The sequence below is a fragment of the Spermophilus citellus genome, assembly GCF_964194105.1.
Source record: "Spermophilus citellus genome assembly, chromosome: 7".
Taxonomy (NCBI): Eukaryota; Metazoa; Chordata; class Mammalia; order Rodentia; family Sciuridae; genus Spermophilus; species Spermophilus citellus.
Window position 1 is genome coordinate 110,855,663 of NC_138188.1, and position 17,947 is coordinate 110,873,609.

The 17,947-nt window shown below is 39.2% G+C and overlaps 1 protein-coding gene across 1 annotated transcript in view; it reads right to left on the reverse strand.

Annotated features, from left to right (window-relative positions):
* The window catches only part of UBXN7 (UBX domain protein 7), a 57,178-nt gene extending 39,449 nt beyond the window's left edge, over positions 1–17,729 (reverse strand). The window contains exon 1 of the mRNA XM_081302004.1: positions 17,432–17,729. Coding sequence (XP_081158130.1) covers positions 17,432–17,723 — 292 coding nt within the window. The 5' untranslated portion in view covers positions 17,724–17,729. The remainder of the gene's footprint in view (positions 1–17,431) is intronic.
* Between the last annotated feature and the right edge of the window lie 218 nt (positions 17,730–17,947).

Genomic DNA, 17,947 nt, shown 5'->3' on the forward strand with positions numbered 1-17,947 from the left:
AACAAATATTGTTACTGAGACACAATATAAAATTTCTGCAGTCTCTATGGGTCAATGTCTTTCTGTTTCTCCTGGTTTTTACTGTGTGCCATGGTTTCTTCAAGATTTGTGATTTTTTTTTTTTAAACTGATCTCGTGTGCCTTGGAATTTTAATCTGAAGATTTTTGAATACTGGGTTGAAAGCTCATCCCTCCTAAGAGGATTTCATAGACTTTGCAAAGTCCCCACAGGTAGTACTACTAAACACGCAAACACTTCATATATTCTTGATTTGGAAGCTTTTCAAGACCACATGGAAAATGTTATCATCCAACAACCCTTGTTAGATATATCTGTCCCTATAAATGCACCCTCACCCCAGCATGGGTGAAACATTAAAATCTCAGCTTCATGAAGGGGAGTGATCTTTTAAAATCTTTTCCGTTGGAAGGTCCTGAACTTTGTTTCTTGTGCCCTATTTAGCTATAAAAAAGGAAATTCAAAATCATTCAATTTGGGCAGATTCCACCAAGGTGAAGGCTTGTATTAAAGCTACTATCTGCAATTCCAATTATACTTCATTTTGAGCCTCTTGCCAGCCCTTTAGCCTTGCTGTGAAAAATTGAAGTGCTGACTCTACTTCTGTACCTCTCATTTATTTTCAATTTACTACTACGAATATGGGTTTAGATCAAGTCCTTAACACTTCATACTTGATTATAACAGGATCCAAACTGATCATCATTCTATCTTCCACCTTGCTGACAACATGTATTCCAAAATAACAAGTATGGTTCTATCATCTACCTGCCACACACCCTGTTTTAAAATTCCTTAATGGTTCTCTCCTGACACTTACAGTATAAATTCCAAAGTCTTTATGATCTGGAAAGTGCTTTATGATGAGATCTCAGCTTATTTCTCTGGCATTGCCTTTCTTTTCTCTATCCTATACAATTTTACTATAGTCAAACTTAAGCTACATGCTTGGAATGCCCTTTCCCCATTCAGGCCCATGCTGAGAAGCACCAGAAGTGTTACTTGTCAACGTATGTGCTAAAATACCTCCTGGTTCCCAACCCTATACTGTTGTGGTATATCAATGATGTACTGCTAAGCAGTAAATGCTGGTTTACTTTCTGGTTTCTCTGACAAAGTAGAAGCTTCTAAACACAAGGAATGGTTTTCTTGTGCTTGTATACCCAGCACCTAGCTTTATGTTTGTGCTTATGTATGATCAACGTCTAATTCACTTAGAGCTACTCATAGTGTTTTAGCTCGAGACATAATATACCAGTGTTAGGTATGAGTCACAGCATGAGTAAGGGATAAAAAAAGTAGAAGAGAGCTTACTACCCCTTAGGGACCTCCACCCACCTAACACACTAGCACAGCTTAATAAAAGCAAGCCCCACTGTGTAGGATACGGCCTTGAGCTACTATGTAGCTCGGTCCACTATACTCGCCCAGAGTTTATTGAAATTTCGCTTTCAATAAACCTTTGTTTTTTCTTGCCAATGTCTCACTTCTCTCAAGTCTTTTTTCAGGATACCAAGAACCTGGGCCAGGACACCCTGGGGATCCCTGCTTATGCACTGGTAACGTAGGGGAAAGAGGAGCCAGAACCACTGGCAATCTTTCTATATCTTAAATTTTGTACTTAAATTTATATGCATATATTTTGTAAATATATTTATGATTTAAATTAAACTCATAAAACAATATAGTTACATGAAAATAACAAATAGCAAACGGGCACTTGGGATAAATAGGCTTAAGACAAAATTTTCAGTAAAAGCATCACATACAAATTTTTAAGTGGTTATATCTCAAACAATGTAAAGACAAGTAAAAAACAGCATGCTCCAAAAATTGTCAGGTGATACTGAATAGCTACAATGTTTCAGGTAAATGATAAAGTCATAAACCTGAGATGTAAATGAAAATAGAAAAAGAATACATTTATTTCATGAAACTTGAGTGGAAAAAAGCACCAATATACAATACTGTGCAATTTAATGTTAAATCGATAAATAACATATTACCCCTCAAAAAGCATCTAATCATTTCACTTTAGTCTTAGAAATGTACATACTTAGGTTGTCCCAAAACCTTTTTTGGTACCACCTCACACCCACTAGGATGGTTACTATCAAAGAAAACAAAGAGTGTGGGGGAGGTTGTTAAAAAAAGAAAAACACCAGAAACTTAGTGTAATACTGTTGGGCTGTAAAATGGTACTGTCATCATGAAAAACACTATGTCAGCACCTAAAAAAACTTTAAAGTAAAATTACCATATGTCTAAAACTTTAATCTCTAGGGATATACCCAAAAGAACCAAAAGCAAGATCTCTCAAATATTTGTATTTTCTCCCCCCCCCCAACCCGGCCCACTCTCCTCACCATTTTTGTTTCTTTTTGATACCAGGGATTGAACCCAAGGATGCTTACCCACTTAGCCACATCTCCAGCCCTCTTTATTTTGTATTTTGAGACAAGGTCTTGCTAAGTTAGGGCCTGTTAGGGTCTCTAAACAAGTCAAGATGGCGCCTGGCATTTTGCCAGAGGGATTGTTTTGTGAAGTAACGCCATCGAGCCATTAAGTGTGGAGATTCCTTATTGGTTGACTGCTATAACTAGTTTATGTTAATTAAGATAAGCTGTGTGGAATGTATCTATACCCCTCCTGTCCTACAATAAACGGCTCCCACTCCTGCTGTATCAATGTACACAAGTTGCTCGTCACCGCCCCCCCTTGCCATCCTCCTGCCTCTGCCTGCCAAACTGCTGGGATTACAAGAGTGCACCACCTTGTATATCCACTTTCAAGCACCATTATTCATAGTAGCTAAAACATGGAAGCAACCCAACTGTCCACTGACAGAAGAATGGATAAGTAAAATGCAGTCTATACAATTCTGACATGCTACAACACAGATGAACTTTGATGACATTATGCTAAGTGAAATAAGCAGTTGCACAAAGACAAATACTGATTCCATTTATGTGAGGTACTTAAGAGTAGTCAAAATTAGAGAGACAAGAAGTAGAATGGCAGTTGCCAAGGGTTAGGGGAAGGGGGATGAAGAATGGAAATTTTTTGTTTAACTGGTATTGAGTTTTAGTTTTACAACAGAAATAGTTATGGAGATGGACAGTAGTGATAACTTCACATTGTTAATGTATTTAATACCACTGAAATTTACACTTAAAATTCTTAAAACAGTAAATTTTGTTGAGTATCTTGAATAGAAAACAAAAATATTAAAAAAACAAACATTTTTGGGGGGAATTGAAGAAATACATTTAATTTGTTAAAAATATATTTGGGATGTCTTGAACTAGCTACAATCCCTTGTAGCTGATAGATGAATGGCTCTTTTCCTCTCCACTGTCTTTCCTTTTCCTTTTGATTCTTTTTTAATGGGGGTGGGAGATGTTGCTTGCTTTCCTTTCCTTACTTTATTTGCTGTGGGAACCTCTCTTTTTGCTTGCTTGTTTAAAGGCAAGGATTCTCTAGGTTGCCTGAGTGATCCCCCTGCCTCAGCCTGACTTGACATTCGGCTCTCCTTTCCTTCTTCAAACAATGGTGGCACGACATGACATGTGACAGGATTGGAGAATTAGAATATTTTTCTCCTGGATAGCTATCAAACCTGCAGAAGGACATATTCGCCCATCCTGCAAAGGAGGATCTCTAAAGGATCTTCAAGGAAAAGAAGGAATAGAATGACTTGAGTCCCAGAGACTCTTCCCAGGAGATCAAATCTCTTTTTCTTCCATTGTTTTCTTCTGGGATTAAAAACCCAAAGTTTAAATAAACAATAACAAACAATTATATATACATATATTTGGTCTTCTCTCTCTTTTCTGGCATAAAATTTCTAAAGTTCTTGGAATCTTTGGTGATGAGGGTCTTTTGATATGCAACTGATCTGGCTAATGGCTGGCAGCCCCAAGGTAGCTTCAGGATGGGGGCTGCTTACCCCAAAGATCAAGGTGTGATAGAGGACTGAGAGTCCCATCAAACCTCCAGGGAAGGAAGGACTGAAAGTTAAAATGATCCTCACTTATCAAGGACTTAATCACACATATGTAATGAAGTCTCCATTTAAAAAAAAAACAAAAAACAAAAACAGAAGACAGGGTTCAGAGACATTCTGCATAGCCAAATAAGTGAGATACTTGGAGGGTGGTGTACACAGAGAGGGCTGAGAAGTTCAACACTCATACATCACTTATGCATCAACACTTATGCATCTCTTTATCTGAACCCTTTGAAATAATCCTTTACTGGGAAAGGTAAGTGTTTGCATTCTGTCTGCTGCTGGGACAAATTAATTCAATCAGAAAAGGGGGGCATATATATAGTCAGTCAAAAGCAGATAGGTAAAAACAACCTGGGCTTGCAACTGGCATCTAAAGAAGACAGGGCAGTCTTGGGGACTGAGCCTCAACTTGTGGGATCTAACACTGTCTCCAGGTATTTAGTGTCAGAACTGAATTAGAAGACAAGCCTGATGCAGGCAGCTATAAAACTGATTGCTTGCTGGTAAGGAGAAATCCTCACTCTGTTCACAAAGAGGTCTTCTGTATTGACTACTGTGTGAGAACAGAGGAAAAACAAAAACACTAGACACATATTTGGGATCTCTTACATGTGGGCACGTGTGATAATTTAGGCTACACAGAACCAAGGAGATTTTTCCTTGAAAAGTGTTCATATATTATTCAATTTGAGAAACTTTCTTCTCTTCTCTCTCCCTTAAACGTGAACGTGTCATTAGTCGACCAATAAATTCTGAAGCTTCACCTAATTAATACCACTCCTACCCAACCTCTTCTCTTTGCACATTGCTACAGTCTAACATCTATTTCAAGAACAGTCTTACACATCCTTTCAAGAACTACTGCACCTAACTGCTCTTGGTCATACTCTTCACTGATATATTTTCTACACTACAAAATAACTAAAAGTTTGATTGTCTCCCCTACTTTAACAGTTTTACATTGCTAATTAGAAAAGTTAATCTTAAATTGCATACAAAATCTGACCTTTATTTACCTCTCCTATTTTATATCCCTCTGCTCTTAAGTCTATACTGTTTCCTCTAGCCACAACAGTCTACTTGAACTAGGTAGGTCCCTTGGTAGTACTTCACAAAGCCATTAACTGCATGATTTGGATAGTGGTATCAGTCATTTTTCCTGACAACATACAAAATACCCAGCTTTCTGTTAAGTTCTGGACCTTCCTCCTCACCTCACCCTAAAGTAGGTACAGGAATGGGTATATACCTTCTTTTGGTGTCTTAATCTCTATTCTTGTCTCTGCTAGCTCTTCTATCTTACAAACTAAAAACTTACTGGACTGGCCAAAACCAAAAGTACTCAAGTTGTAGTATGAACAAATTTACATTCTCACCTTCAGAAAACACTGTACAAAATGAAATCTCTTATCTGGGCACAATGGCAGAGATTATGCTTAGCTTTGTTTGAGACCCTGGGTTTGATCTCCAGGAAAAGAAGGAGGGAAGGTAGGGAGGGATGGAGGAGGGAGAAGGAAGAAGGAAAGAGAAATCTTAAAACAAAACCATAAACTTTCTGAGGAAAAAGAGTTCTAATATCCCGGGGCTGGGGTTGTGGTTAAGCGGTAGAGTGCTCGCCTAGCATGCATGAGGCACTGGGTTCGATCCTCAGCACCACATAAATGTAAAATAAAGATATTGTGTCTACCTAAAATTAAAAATAAATGGATTTTTAAAAAAAAAAAAAAGAGTTCTAATATCCCATTAACCAACCTATGTTAGGTAATTAAATACAAATTCTTAGGGGCAGACAGCACAATTTTGATAAGCAATCTCAAGATTTATGTGCTTCCCATATCCTTACTCATAAAATGTAAGGCTTTGTTTCAGTGCTTTCCTAATGTTTTTAACAACGTCTCCAATTATACTATGTTGTACTTCTTAAATGCTAACCTAAAAGTTCAGTGTCTAGCCTGGTGTAGTACTACAATCCCAGCAATCTAGGAGGCTGGGGCAGGAGGCCAGCCTCAGCAACTTAACAAGGCAGGAGGCCAGCCTCAGCAACTTAACAAGGCCCTAAGCAATTTAGTGAGACCCTGTCTCAAATAAAAAATAAAAGAGCTGGGAATGTGGCTCAGTGGTAAAGCACCTGGTTCAATCCCCAGTACTCCCCCCCCCCAAAAAAAATAGTTTAGGGACTACTGTACTCTGCCACTTAAATTTACTTAGCTGCACAGCAGCTTCTGAAAGTTAAAACATTTCTAAAAGTAGACTACTCTGGCTATCTGTTCTAGCAGAGAGATGAAGCATTAACATCTTCCTACCACGAACTCTTAAAACCAGTTTCTCATAGTATCTTCAGATTCTTAACTCTTTTAGATGACTGACTGGCTCATTTATACTATTTTGGCTCTTGTCTAAGTGCTCACACAGCACTAAAGCACCACAAAATGCACAAAGAACATGCTGATGGCACTGCTATAATAACGTTTAATACTGTTTGCTCTCATTTTGAAATTTATTTGTTGATAAAAAATTCAATAAAAATGACCAATGCATAAAAACTGTCACTGTCACCCATTCTGCCACCCTCCTCCTACCTAAACTCCAATGCCAGTGCCATTGAAGTGAAATGATACCAGGAAAATCAGGAACTTGTTAAGCTAATCTTCAGGCAAATTGACCTGTCAACCATTTGATCTATTTCAAAAGCCTTCCTTAACTGCCTATTTTTTTCTTCACTTTATTATGTTCCTTAAAATATTGCCAATTAAGACATTAACTAGGATAAACGTTTTATTTAAAATACAAGCACTTATTGAAGAGTTAAAAATGTATCAATCAGGGCTGGGATTGTGGCTCAGCAGTAGAGTGCTCGCTTAGCACCATGGGGACCCAGGTTCGATTCTCAGCACCACATAAAAATAAAGGCATTGTGTTGTGTCCACCTACACCTAAAAAATAAATTTAAAAAAAAATGTATCAATCATTTCACTATGTGACTTAATCCAATCATACTGCTCCTTCCTAAAAGCTAGTAATAATGAATTAGGGTTTGATATATAGAGAATATGGATTTGAAGAAGAAATTTAGGGGCTGGGGATGTGGCTCAAGCGGTAGTGCGCTCGCCTGGCATGCGTGCGGCCCGGGTTCGATCCTCAGCACCACATACAGACAAAGATGCTGTGTCCGCCAAAATACTGAAAAATAAATATTAAAGTTCTCTCTCTCTCTCCCTCTTTCTCACTCTCTCTCACTCTTTCTTTAAAAAAAAAAGAAGAAATTTAATAGCTTAAAGTAGCTTTAGCATCTCAAGTGCCTTTGGAAGACGTAACACCTAAATTAAGTGCCACAAAGGATTAATTTAGGGCATCAAAAAGACACTTGAGTACCTAGCAGTTAAAACAACAAAATTTTGCTTCTGTCCAGTCCTATGCCTAGTAATAATACCTTCTGAATACAGTTTAAAGAGTACAGTATAGGTATTAAAGAGCCTGGAAACTGCTTAGATAAACCTGAGTTTAAATCCTAGTTCTGTCTTTGACTAGCTATGTGACTTTGAGCAAATTACTAGTTTCTCTAGTCCTGAGATTCCTCAGTTATAAAATGGGTAATCACCAACTTCATAAAGAACTTGTAGAGATTAAGAAAAACTGATAATGAAAGAACCCAGCACAACTCTTAATTGACAAAGCATTAATAAGCTTGTAATAAATATAGACTGTCCAAGGTTATATGGTACACAAGCTACACCTAAACAACAAATGAAAAACATCAGGTATAAAATGTGAATTGTGGGGAGCCATTCTGACACGTGATTGGGTGACTCCCGTTAAGGGCCTGAGGCACTCTGGCTGTGTCAGAGTTATCCCGACCCTTTCCTGATGAGAGAGCCCATCCGTGTGGGGGTGTGCGTAACCACTGACCCTGGAGACCCAATCACTGACCCTGACCTTGGAGTGCAGCCCCCCCCTCAACCTTCATTGGATGGAATTCTCCCCTGAATCTCTTGTCCCCCCAAATAAAAGGCTACTCCCCCGCGTGTTCGCTCTCTCTCTCTCCTGCTAGCCCAGAGTAATCCTCGCTGCCCTGCTGGGCGGCTGGAGGCAGGGAAACAGGGAGGCGAGCCGTCTCGGACCTAGCAATATAAAATAAGGTACTGTCTGTGTGTTTTATTTTGATCTCTTCTAACTAACTTAATGCCAGAACCTCATTAATGAAACCACTGCGCAGGCCGCGTGGTAGAGTGAATATATACATGTAGCTTATGGAGCACCACATTTTGTCAGATAGTAAACAAAGTAAGATAGCGGAATTTTTTTATTTTTCTTACTCATCTGATGCTATGAACCTGTGTTTCATTCATGTTAAACACTCATTAAAAACACAAATGAACAACAACAAAAAAAACCCCAGCTGGACACAGTGGCCCATGCTTATAATCTCAGCAACTGCACTCCTGAGCTCAACCCCCACTATTGGGGCAGGAGGGAGGGGAATATTAAAAAGTGAATGTTACGGATAAAATGATACATGAAAGGGATCTGAACCAAAGAAATCTGTATCAACTAAAGACCACTCCAGTATGACAGACTAAAACAGCAGAAAACTGGATAACAAGTAAAGCTCTATAGAACCAAATATCAAAATAGAATTTATTAAAAAAGGGATTCTCACAGGGAATGATTTTAAGATAGTAAAAAAATAACAAAACTGCAACAAAATAACAATTGTGATATTTTGGGGCACAGAATGTCAATACTCAGGGTCCAAAATTAAGATGAGGAGAGACCATTATGCCATCTTATCCATAATTCTCCTTTAACCATGTAATGCTAGAACCTATGCAATCTGCAGCACATCTTGAGAGATGAGATATGGCTCCATCATATCTCTGTTGACAATCTGACAGAATTTTCATCTTTTAGAGATACTAAGGGCTGGGCTAGGGATGTGGCTCTGGGGTAGAACACTTGTCTATCATGCTCCAGGCCTGGGGTTTGATCTTCCAACCTCAGTCTCCCTAGGAGCTGGGACTAAAGGCCATTAGACCCTGCTGAAGATTTTTTTTTTTTTTTAAAGAAAATATATGCTAAGCTTTGGCAAGACTAAGGAAAGGCAGTGTTGGAAAAGAGGCTCATATAGCAAAGTATACCATTTCTTAAAGAGAAACCATCTTATCATCTGTTCTGGCATAATCAGTCATTCATAGTCTAACAGTTGTTGGGCATCTTAGTGTATTGTTTTAGAAACAGAAGAAAACCAAAATATAATTAAAGGCTCCAGTACAGTAGTTCTTAATGTCTAGAAGTCTTTTTTTTTTTTAAGTTGTAGACATACACAATACCTTTATTTATTTTTATGTGGCACTGAGGATCGAACCCAGTGTCTCACATGTGCTAGGCAAGCGCTCTACCACTGAGCTACAACCGCAGCCCTGTCTAGAAGTCTTAAAGGCAAATTTTACCTATATACTCAAAGGTGATAATATTTGGAGGGTTGGGGAGGGTTGGATATCAAACCCAGGGCCTTGCCAGGTGCTCTACCAATAAGTTATACTCCCTGTCCCAGTAATATAAATGTAATGGGTCAGTTATAAAGAATTTGGACTTCTGAGGCTTTGGTTCAATGGTAAAGCACTTGCCTAGCAAATATAAAGTCCTGAGTTTAATCCCTAGACCACAAAAATAAACAGAATGAAGAATTTAGATTTCTATCTTATCATTAAAGTACACATTTTAAGGAGAGCCTAATAAAGCAAGTTTGCAGACTTAAACTTGTGAAAATGAGCTTATTTTGAGTTCCCAATTTATAGGTAATAGCAGGACAGCTTAATTTCACTCAGTAATCTATAATCTATGGCAGGAATCCCACTATACTGTGAGTCACCACATGTATCTCTTTATTTATCCCTTAGTTTTCTTTCTTCCATCTATTTTAAGCTTACTAATGGTACCAAATGGCATATTTAACTCAGCTTATGGCACACAATTTATGAGTGGCCATTTCCTTGCTGTTGTCTCCTTTACACCCTTTTCTCCATTAATGGCTAGATACAGGAAACAGTCCCAAATCTATGGTGTGGTCCCTATCTCCAACACAAGAAGAGTCAAGAGACAGTATAGTCCAAACTTTAATAGTTCCTTATGCTTATTCACTACATTACTGTTAGTGTCAAAGGAGGATGTCTCTTAACTACAATCAAGGAAGCAAAGTGTAGCAGTCACAGATTTATTTTTTTAAATTCCTTTATAGAAATGAAAGGGACACAAAGGAGTTACTTTCTTGTTCTGTATTTCCCCCAACAATAATAACAGAGTAAACTAAACTACCTACAAAGGAAAGGGAGTAACAACTGTGAGAAATATGTGGAAACCTTAACTTTATTGATCTTTAATTAGCAAGCTTTTAAGTTTTCAAGAATAGAAAAAAATTAATATATACACAAAACACTAAATTTATAAGTACAGGGAAATGACATGATCAAGTTAGGGGTTAGATTTAAAAAGCAAATATTCACTGGATCAAAACCAAACTACCTAGCAAGGGTTGTAGCTCAGTGGTAGCACATGTGCCTAGCATGTGTGAAACAGTGGGATTCAATTCTTAACACTGCGTACGAATAAATGAATAAAATAAAGATCCATCAATAACTAACAAAATATTTTTTAAAAACTACAAAACTACTGAGATTGGGAAGTAGTAACATAGTAGAAAATGCATAAGCCTGGGAACAAAGGCACGAAAGTTCTGGTCCTTGTTCTGCCATTACCTGGACCAGTGCTACCCAAAGAGTGGAGCTCCTCTCCCTGGTCTATGATAAAACAAAAAACAGAAATCCCAGCGGAAGTATTTGCAAACTTTGATAGCAATCTTATGGAGTAACTTTATGTCGGCTGAACCTAATAATTAAAAGTTGAAGATTGAAGGCTGGGGCCGTAGTTCAGTGGAGAGCGCTTGCCTCGCATGTGTGAGAAGCACTGGATTCAATCCTCAGCACCACATAAAAATAAACAAATAAAATAAAGGCATGCTGTCCATCTACAACAACAACAAAAAAAATTTTTAAAGTTGAAGATTGAAAGATTTATAGATTGTAAGTTATCATATGAAAAAATGCCCCAAAGCAATAGCTCTTAAGGAAATCCAAATTAAAACCACGAGATTCTATTATACACTTAATAAAATGGTTTAAAAAAAAAAAAAAGAATACCCTAAGATACCAAGTGCTGGCAAGAATGCAGAACAACTGAAACTCTTCTACACTGCCCAGGGAATGCAAAATGGTACGGCTGACTCTGAAAAACAATTTGGCAGTTTCTTATTATGTATATGTATAATTTCCACAAAACTAGCAACAATACAAGTGTGCTTAATTTGATAGATGGATAAAACAAAGTTAATATAACCATATAATAGCCAGGTATGGTGTTGAACACCTAAATCCAGAGATTCAGGAGGCTGAGGCAGGATGATTCCAAATTTCAAGGCTAGTCTCAGCAATTAAGCAAAGCCCTCAGTCACTTAGTGAGACAACTTCTTAAAAAATAAAAAGAAGTGGGGATGCAGCCCAGTGATGAAGTGCCTCTGGGTTCAATCCCCAGTACCAAATAAATAACCATAAAATGTTATACTATTCACCATTAATAGGAGAGAAACTACTGATACCACAAAATGTGAATGAATCTCAAATGAAATGTGCTAAGTGGAAGAAACCAGATTCAAAAGGTTACATCCTATGATTCCATTTAAGACATCCTAGAAAAAGAAAACGTCAAACTAAAAACAATTTAGGTTATAGGTGTGTGGCTCACTGGTTGAGCGTCCCTGAGTTTTTGTTTTACCAAAAACAAAACAAATCTTATTTCTTTTAGGAAGCCCCCAGTACTAAGGATTGCACCCAAGGGTGCTCTACCATTGAGCTATATCCCTAGCTTTTGTATTTTTTACACTGGGACAGGATCTCACTAAGCTGTCCAGGCTAGCCTAACTTGCAATCCTGCTGCCTCAGCCTCCTGAGTAGTTGGGATTATAGTTATGTCGCACTATATCTGACTAAGGAAATCTTTCTTGATCCCCCTCTTTTGTGTTCCCATATTAGCTCCTTACTATTCATTCACTGTATTACTATGTCTACTTATGTGTCTATATTCCCATTAACCTTTAAGCTTTTTGATCATAACACTATGTTTTACACTTGGTTGTAACCATGCCTGTCATATAATAGTCTACCAATAAATACTGAATGCTTAAATAAGAATCTATTGACAGCTCAAAAACATTATCTCCCTAGGCATGGTGGCGCATGCTGTAATCCCAGCAGCTCGGGAGACTGAAGTAGGAGTTTGGGGAGTTCAAAGCCAGCCTCAGCAATTTACAGAGGTGTTAAGCAATTCAGTAAGAACCTGTCTCTGAATAAAAATACAAAAAAGGGCTGGGGACACGGTTCAGTGGTTAAGTGCCCCTAACTTTTATCCTTCGTACCAAAAAGAAAAAATGTATCTCCCTTAACTTTTTCTCAAACTTCATAATCACCTTTTGAAATGGTTCTTAAAATTCCAAGAGTTATCCTTTAAAACCTACAAAACTTGGGCTGGGGTTGTGGCTCAGCAGTAGAGTGCTTGCCTAGCATATGGAGGCACTGAATTCAATTCTCAGCACTGCATATAAATAAATGAATAAAATAAAGGTCCAACAACACCTAAAACAATTTTTTAATTTAAAAAAATCTATAAGACGTGTGAACACCTTACTGTTACAGAGAAGTCAAATCCATTTTTATATTAGCCCAAGAAAAACATACTAAACAACAGGAATGGAAATTGGCCACAAAGCCAAATACTACCCACAGTTTCTAATTTCTAAAAATCCATTTATTCAATTACTTTAGAAAAGGTTAAACTGAGGTCTCTTCTACAAATAAGATTCTGTAATTTCATGAAGTATATGAATGCCTATCATGTACAAAGCTCTATGAAATTTTATCCTATTAACATCTTATATTCTTCCCAGCCTCTACTTTCTATTCTCACATTTGTCTTACCTTCTGATTGTTAGTTATTTTTACCTCCAGCAATAAATAACAGTGTCTATGTATCCCTCACTCTCATTCCATTAATTATTCTGATTATACATTTTATATTTTATATATGTAGGGCTGAATGTCAGCCCAAAGTTGATGTTGAGAAATTGCCATGATTCAAAACATTTTTAAAAACTGTTCTTCTGGGCTGGGGTTGTGGCTCAGCAGTAGAGCTAGCTAGCATGAGCAAGGCCCTGGGTTCGATCCCCAGCACCACACAAAAATGAATAAATAAATTAAAGATATTGTGTCCAACTAAAACTAAAAAAATAAATATTAAAAAAAACACTGTTCTTCTGAAACAGATCCAGCAGCATATTCTTTCTTCATGCTGTGAGAATTGATATGACTTCTGAAAACCAAATGACAATCATCCAAAGCCACATATAATGAATATCACTGGAGATCAAAATGTGTAATATTGTTAAGATGTCATTTGACTACAAAGTAACAGCACCAGTTTTTGTATGTAGTTTTAGATAACTCTGAAGGCAAGAACATCATTCCCTTTACCACTTGCTTATAGGTCTGATCTTTTTGGAAAAGTGTTTATGATATAATGTTAAGTGAATATTTCAGAATTCTATATTTTGAATACTATGAACCACAATGAAAATAATAAGCATGAAAACCAGAATTGGAAGTCAATGTGTAAAATAGGTAATATTGCTATTGTGAGAATGAAAGATTAGGTTCTTCCCTTTTTCAAAATTATTTCATATTGTTATATATCTTTTATTTAAAAAAATCAGCTGTTACTTTATTATTCACCATATTATTATTATCATTACTATTTTTGACTGAGGATTGAACCCAGGGGTGCTTAACCACTGAGCAATATCCCCAGCCCCCACCCTTTTTTTAAATTTAGAGACAAGGTCTCAGTGAATTCGTAAGTGCCTCCTTAAATGCTGAGGCTGGCTTTGAACTTGGGATCCTTCTGCCTCAGCCTCTGGAGCTGCTGGGATTACAGACATGGCCACAGCACCCCACCTCACCATATTATTTTATAGAGACTTGTTTCTATCTAGTGAGAAATAAGATTTATGAAAAATCTTTCAATTTCGCTTTCTATTAAAAAAAAAATCACAATTTTGAAGAACTCATTTGCTTTTACCAGAATACTGAACCTCAAAAAACCTTTTTGAAATTAGAGTATAAGCTCTTAACGTCAGTCTAATTCATCCAGCAATAAATACCAATTCATTTTTATTAATGGTTCATATTTATTATTCACAAACACTACAATTTAAAACGTATGTAGGAGAACTGACCTTTTGGGAGAAAAATCCAAAATTCCTTTTTCTCTTTTTTCTTTTTGTAATAGGGATTGAACCCAGGGCAATTAACCACTGAGCCACATCCCCATCCCTTTTTAAATTTTGTGTCAGGGTCTCACTATGTAGCTTAGAACCTGACTAAGTTGCTGGCTTTGAACCTGAGATCCTCCTGCCTCAGCCTCACAAGTTACTGAGATTACAGGCATCCACACCATGCCTACCCACAAAATTTTCTTCTTAAGAACATGAAAAAGGTTCAGAGGGATTATATGTTATGTATATGTATTTTGAGATAGGGTCTTACTATGCTGCCCAGGCTGGCCTTCAATTTCAGTACTCAAGTGATCCTCCTGCCTCAGCCTTTCAAGTAGTTGGAACTAAGTTGTATACTACCCTGCCCACCTTAATCATGTATTTCTAATGGTTAATCACTATGTTATAAAAACAATCCCAGGGCTGGGGATGTAACTCAGTGGTAGAGCGCTTGTCTCTTGCCTTGCACGCGTGAGGCCCTGGGTTCAATCCTCAGCACCACATAAAAATAAATAAGATATCACGTCCATCCACAACTTAAAAAAAGAATCCAAAAAATTATCAATAGAAATTCACAACACCACTAGATATGCCGCTCAAAGGCAGAGCACACTTTTAGCATCCTAAGGTACTGGTTTCAAACTCCCCACCCCCGAAAAAAAGATATGTTCACCTTTGGAGGGCTGAGAGTGTAGATCTGAATTAGAGCTGGTGCTTAGCATGTGTTGAGGACCTGGGTTCAATTCCCATCAAAGAAAAATTCTCATCAAAAACAGTCTAGAAAAATTTCCCTTCTGTAGACTTTCAGATAATTACAGTCTACTGAAAGACTTCAACTTAACCCAGCAATACAAAGGCCAGTGGACAGGAAACAAGCTTGTAGACTTACAGACAGAAATAGAATCAAAGCAATTAAGTGAGTCTATTTTTCCCACCACACTTTAGTTTTTGTATGTTATCTTAAAAAAATATATTTCATAAGAAGAAATAATGTGGGATAAAACAATCTGAATTTCTGAAGGGTAGTATTTTGCATAAGAAACTGAAATTAGGGCTGAGGTTGTGGCTCAGCAGTATAGCGCTTGCCTAGCACGTGCAAGGCCCTGGGTTCCATCCTCAGCACCACATAAAAATAAATAAAGGTATTGTGTCCAACTACAACTAAAATATAAGTATTTAAAAAAAAGAAAGAAACTGAAATTAATAAATGGCATCTCAAACCATCTCCAGGAAACGTAAATAAAGAAGCTGGGCATGGTGGCACAGGCCTGTAATCCCCCTACTTAGGAGGAAAGAGGATAGAAAGTTCCAAGCCAGTCTGGACAACTGAGCAAGAACCTGACTCAAAAATAAAATTTAAAAGTGCTGAGGATGTAGTTCAGTGACACAGGGCTTAATTAATTTGCCAGGCCCTGGGTTCAATTCTACCCGTCCAATACCACACACAGAAGAAACAGATATTCCCTTCTCTATGTGATTCACTACAAAGACTGTTCTAAATAAACAACACAGTAATATTAATTATATAGAAAATAATTTTGTAGTTTTCTTCAGTAACAATGATTTGGTCAGACATTGGGAAATCTACATCTTAAATACAATAATCCAATTATAAGATTTCAAAATGTTGTGAGAAGTTATCATTTCACTCCTCATCCCAATTTTACTTTGCCAACCTTCTTGTCATATTTCATGCCACAAGACAGATAACAATACATTGAATATACAGTTGCAGAGCAAAAATTAAAACTAATTTTAATTACAAAACAGCAACTTGCATAGAACCTTATGGATAAAATAACGTACAATTTTACTTAACCAGATCTTGCATGTCAAATTCTAAGACCATTAACAGTGGAAACAGTCTCTGTATTTAACAAATTACTACCAGAGAAGCATAGACTCTGCTAAGAGAGGGAACTAACATTCTGACCTCCTTCCGAAATGACAAACTAGAACGGCAAAATTAAACTCAGGCACATGGAATACTCTTCTCTCAAATCACTCCACAGAGAACTTCATCATTTGCTCCGCCCTCTAATAACTCATGCAAAAAAAGTTCAGCACCATCAGAGAGAAACAAGACGTAGAGAATTCACAGAATGGCTTAGGGCCTTTCCTCCAGGCGGTAAGAGGATCTTCGTGTGCCCTTCGCAGGGGTCCAAAGGGAAAGAAAAACCTAGGCCTAAGGTTTGCGGGGATACTGACACCCAGAAATAGATTTCTCTCAAAGAAGTTTCCGTCGCCATCCCTATTTTATCAGCAGGAGGCTGAGGTGCCATCGTCTCGGTCTTTATGACATATTTTATTATGGGGAGGTGGGAAACGCCACCCAGGATTTCTCCAGACCTTCCCTATTAAGCCTGGGGGGTTCCCCCTCTTTATTCTCTTAAAGCCTTAGTCCCTAAGGTACTCCTCAACACCCCCAGTTTCTGGCGGCTTGTTCCCCCGTGGATGTGTAAAGGCGCTGCCGAACCCACCGGTCTCGCCGTTAAAACCGGAGGGCCGAACACGCCAGGGCCACCGCGAAGGCTCCGAGGGGCCCAGAAAGGGGAGGGCAGGCAAGGGACCGGGGTGAGAATGACTTGGCCAGGGGAAAAAGGCAGAAGGAGGGAAAGGATGCACTGCACCCCCTTGTCTGTGGGCTGCACACACAAGAGGTGATGAAGGAGAAGGAGGGCGGTGGCCCGGGTGCGGCCCCCCACTCCTCCCGCTCCCAGGTCCGCGGGCCGGCGGGGACCGGCGGGCTCGGCCCAACCCCCGGTCTGGGCTGGCAGGGGGCGTGGGGATCTCCCTCCAAATCGCTAGGAGCCCGAAAACGAGGAACTGGGGAGCGCGGGGGGGGGGGCTGTCGCCCGCCTGAACCCGAGACCCCGACGTCGTCGTCGCCTCTTGCTCAGGAGGGGGGACGCGAGCTATGGGTAAAGCCCGAGGGAGCAATGCACGAAGGTAAGTGGAAGCCAGGGTCAGCCCCGCCGCCCGCCCCGGACCCCACTCTCCACCTTCCGGTAACCGCGTCTCTTACCGGTGATGGCGGTGAACTGCTGAATTAACCCCTTCAGCGCCGAGGAAGCTGCGGAGCCCCCGTGGGCAGCCATCTTACCGCCGCCACCGCCGCCGCCGCCGCCGAACAACAACACAGACACACACGGACCGCCCTCCCCCACCTCGCCGCGCGGTTTGCGCAGGCTCACTGACCGCCCCCATGCTCCGCCCCTCTCGCCCCCGTCGCGACTGCCCGCGCAAGCGCACTTTCCCCGCGCCGAAGCGCTCTGGGCTTTTGGGTTGGCTCCTGAGTTGCTGCCTGCTCGCCGCATCCTTTTGCAACATCTGGTGCCTTCCTCTCATTATCTCGGAGGCCAACCTTACAGACTCGGTGTTAATTCCGAGTTTTCAAAGGAAGCACCAGTTTCCGCAGGTAATAGATTTTTTGCGTCTCAGCTTCACCATCTTTACTAATGAACCCAACTGTCCGTAGAGATATATATGTATTTTTTTTCCTTTTTTGCAACTCCGCTGCACTCTGCTAAATTTCCTGCAT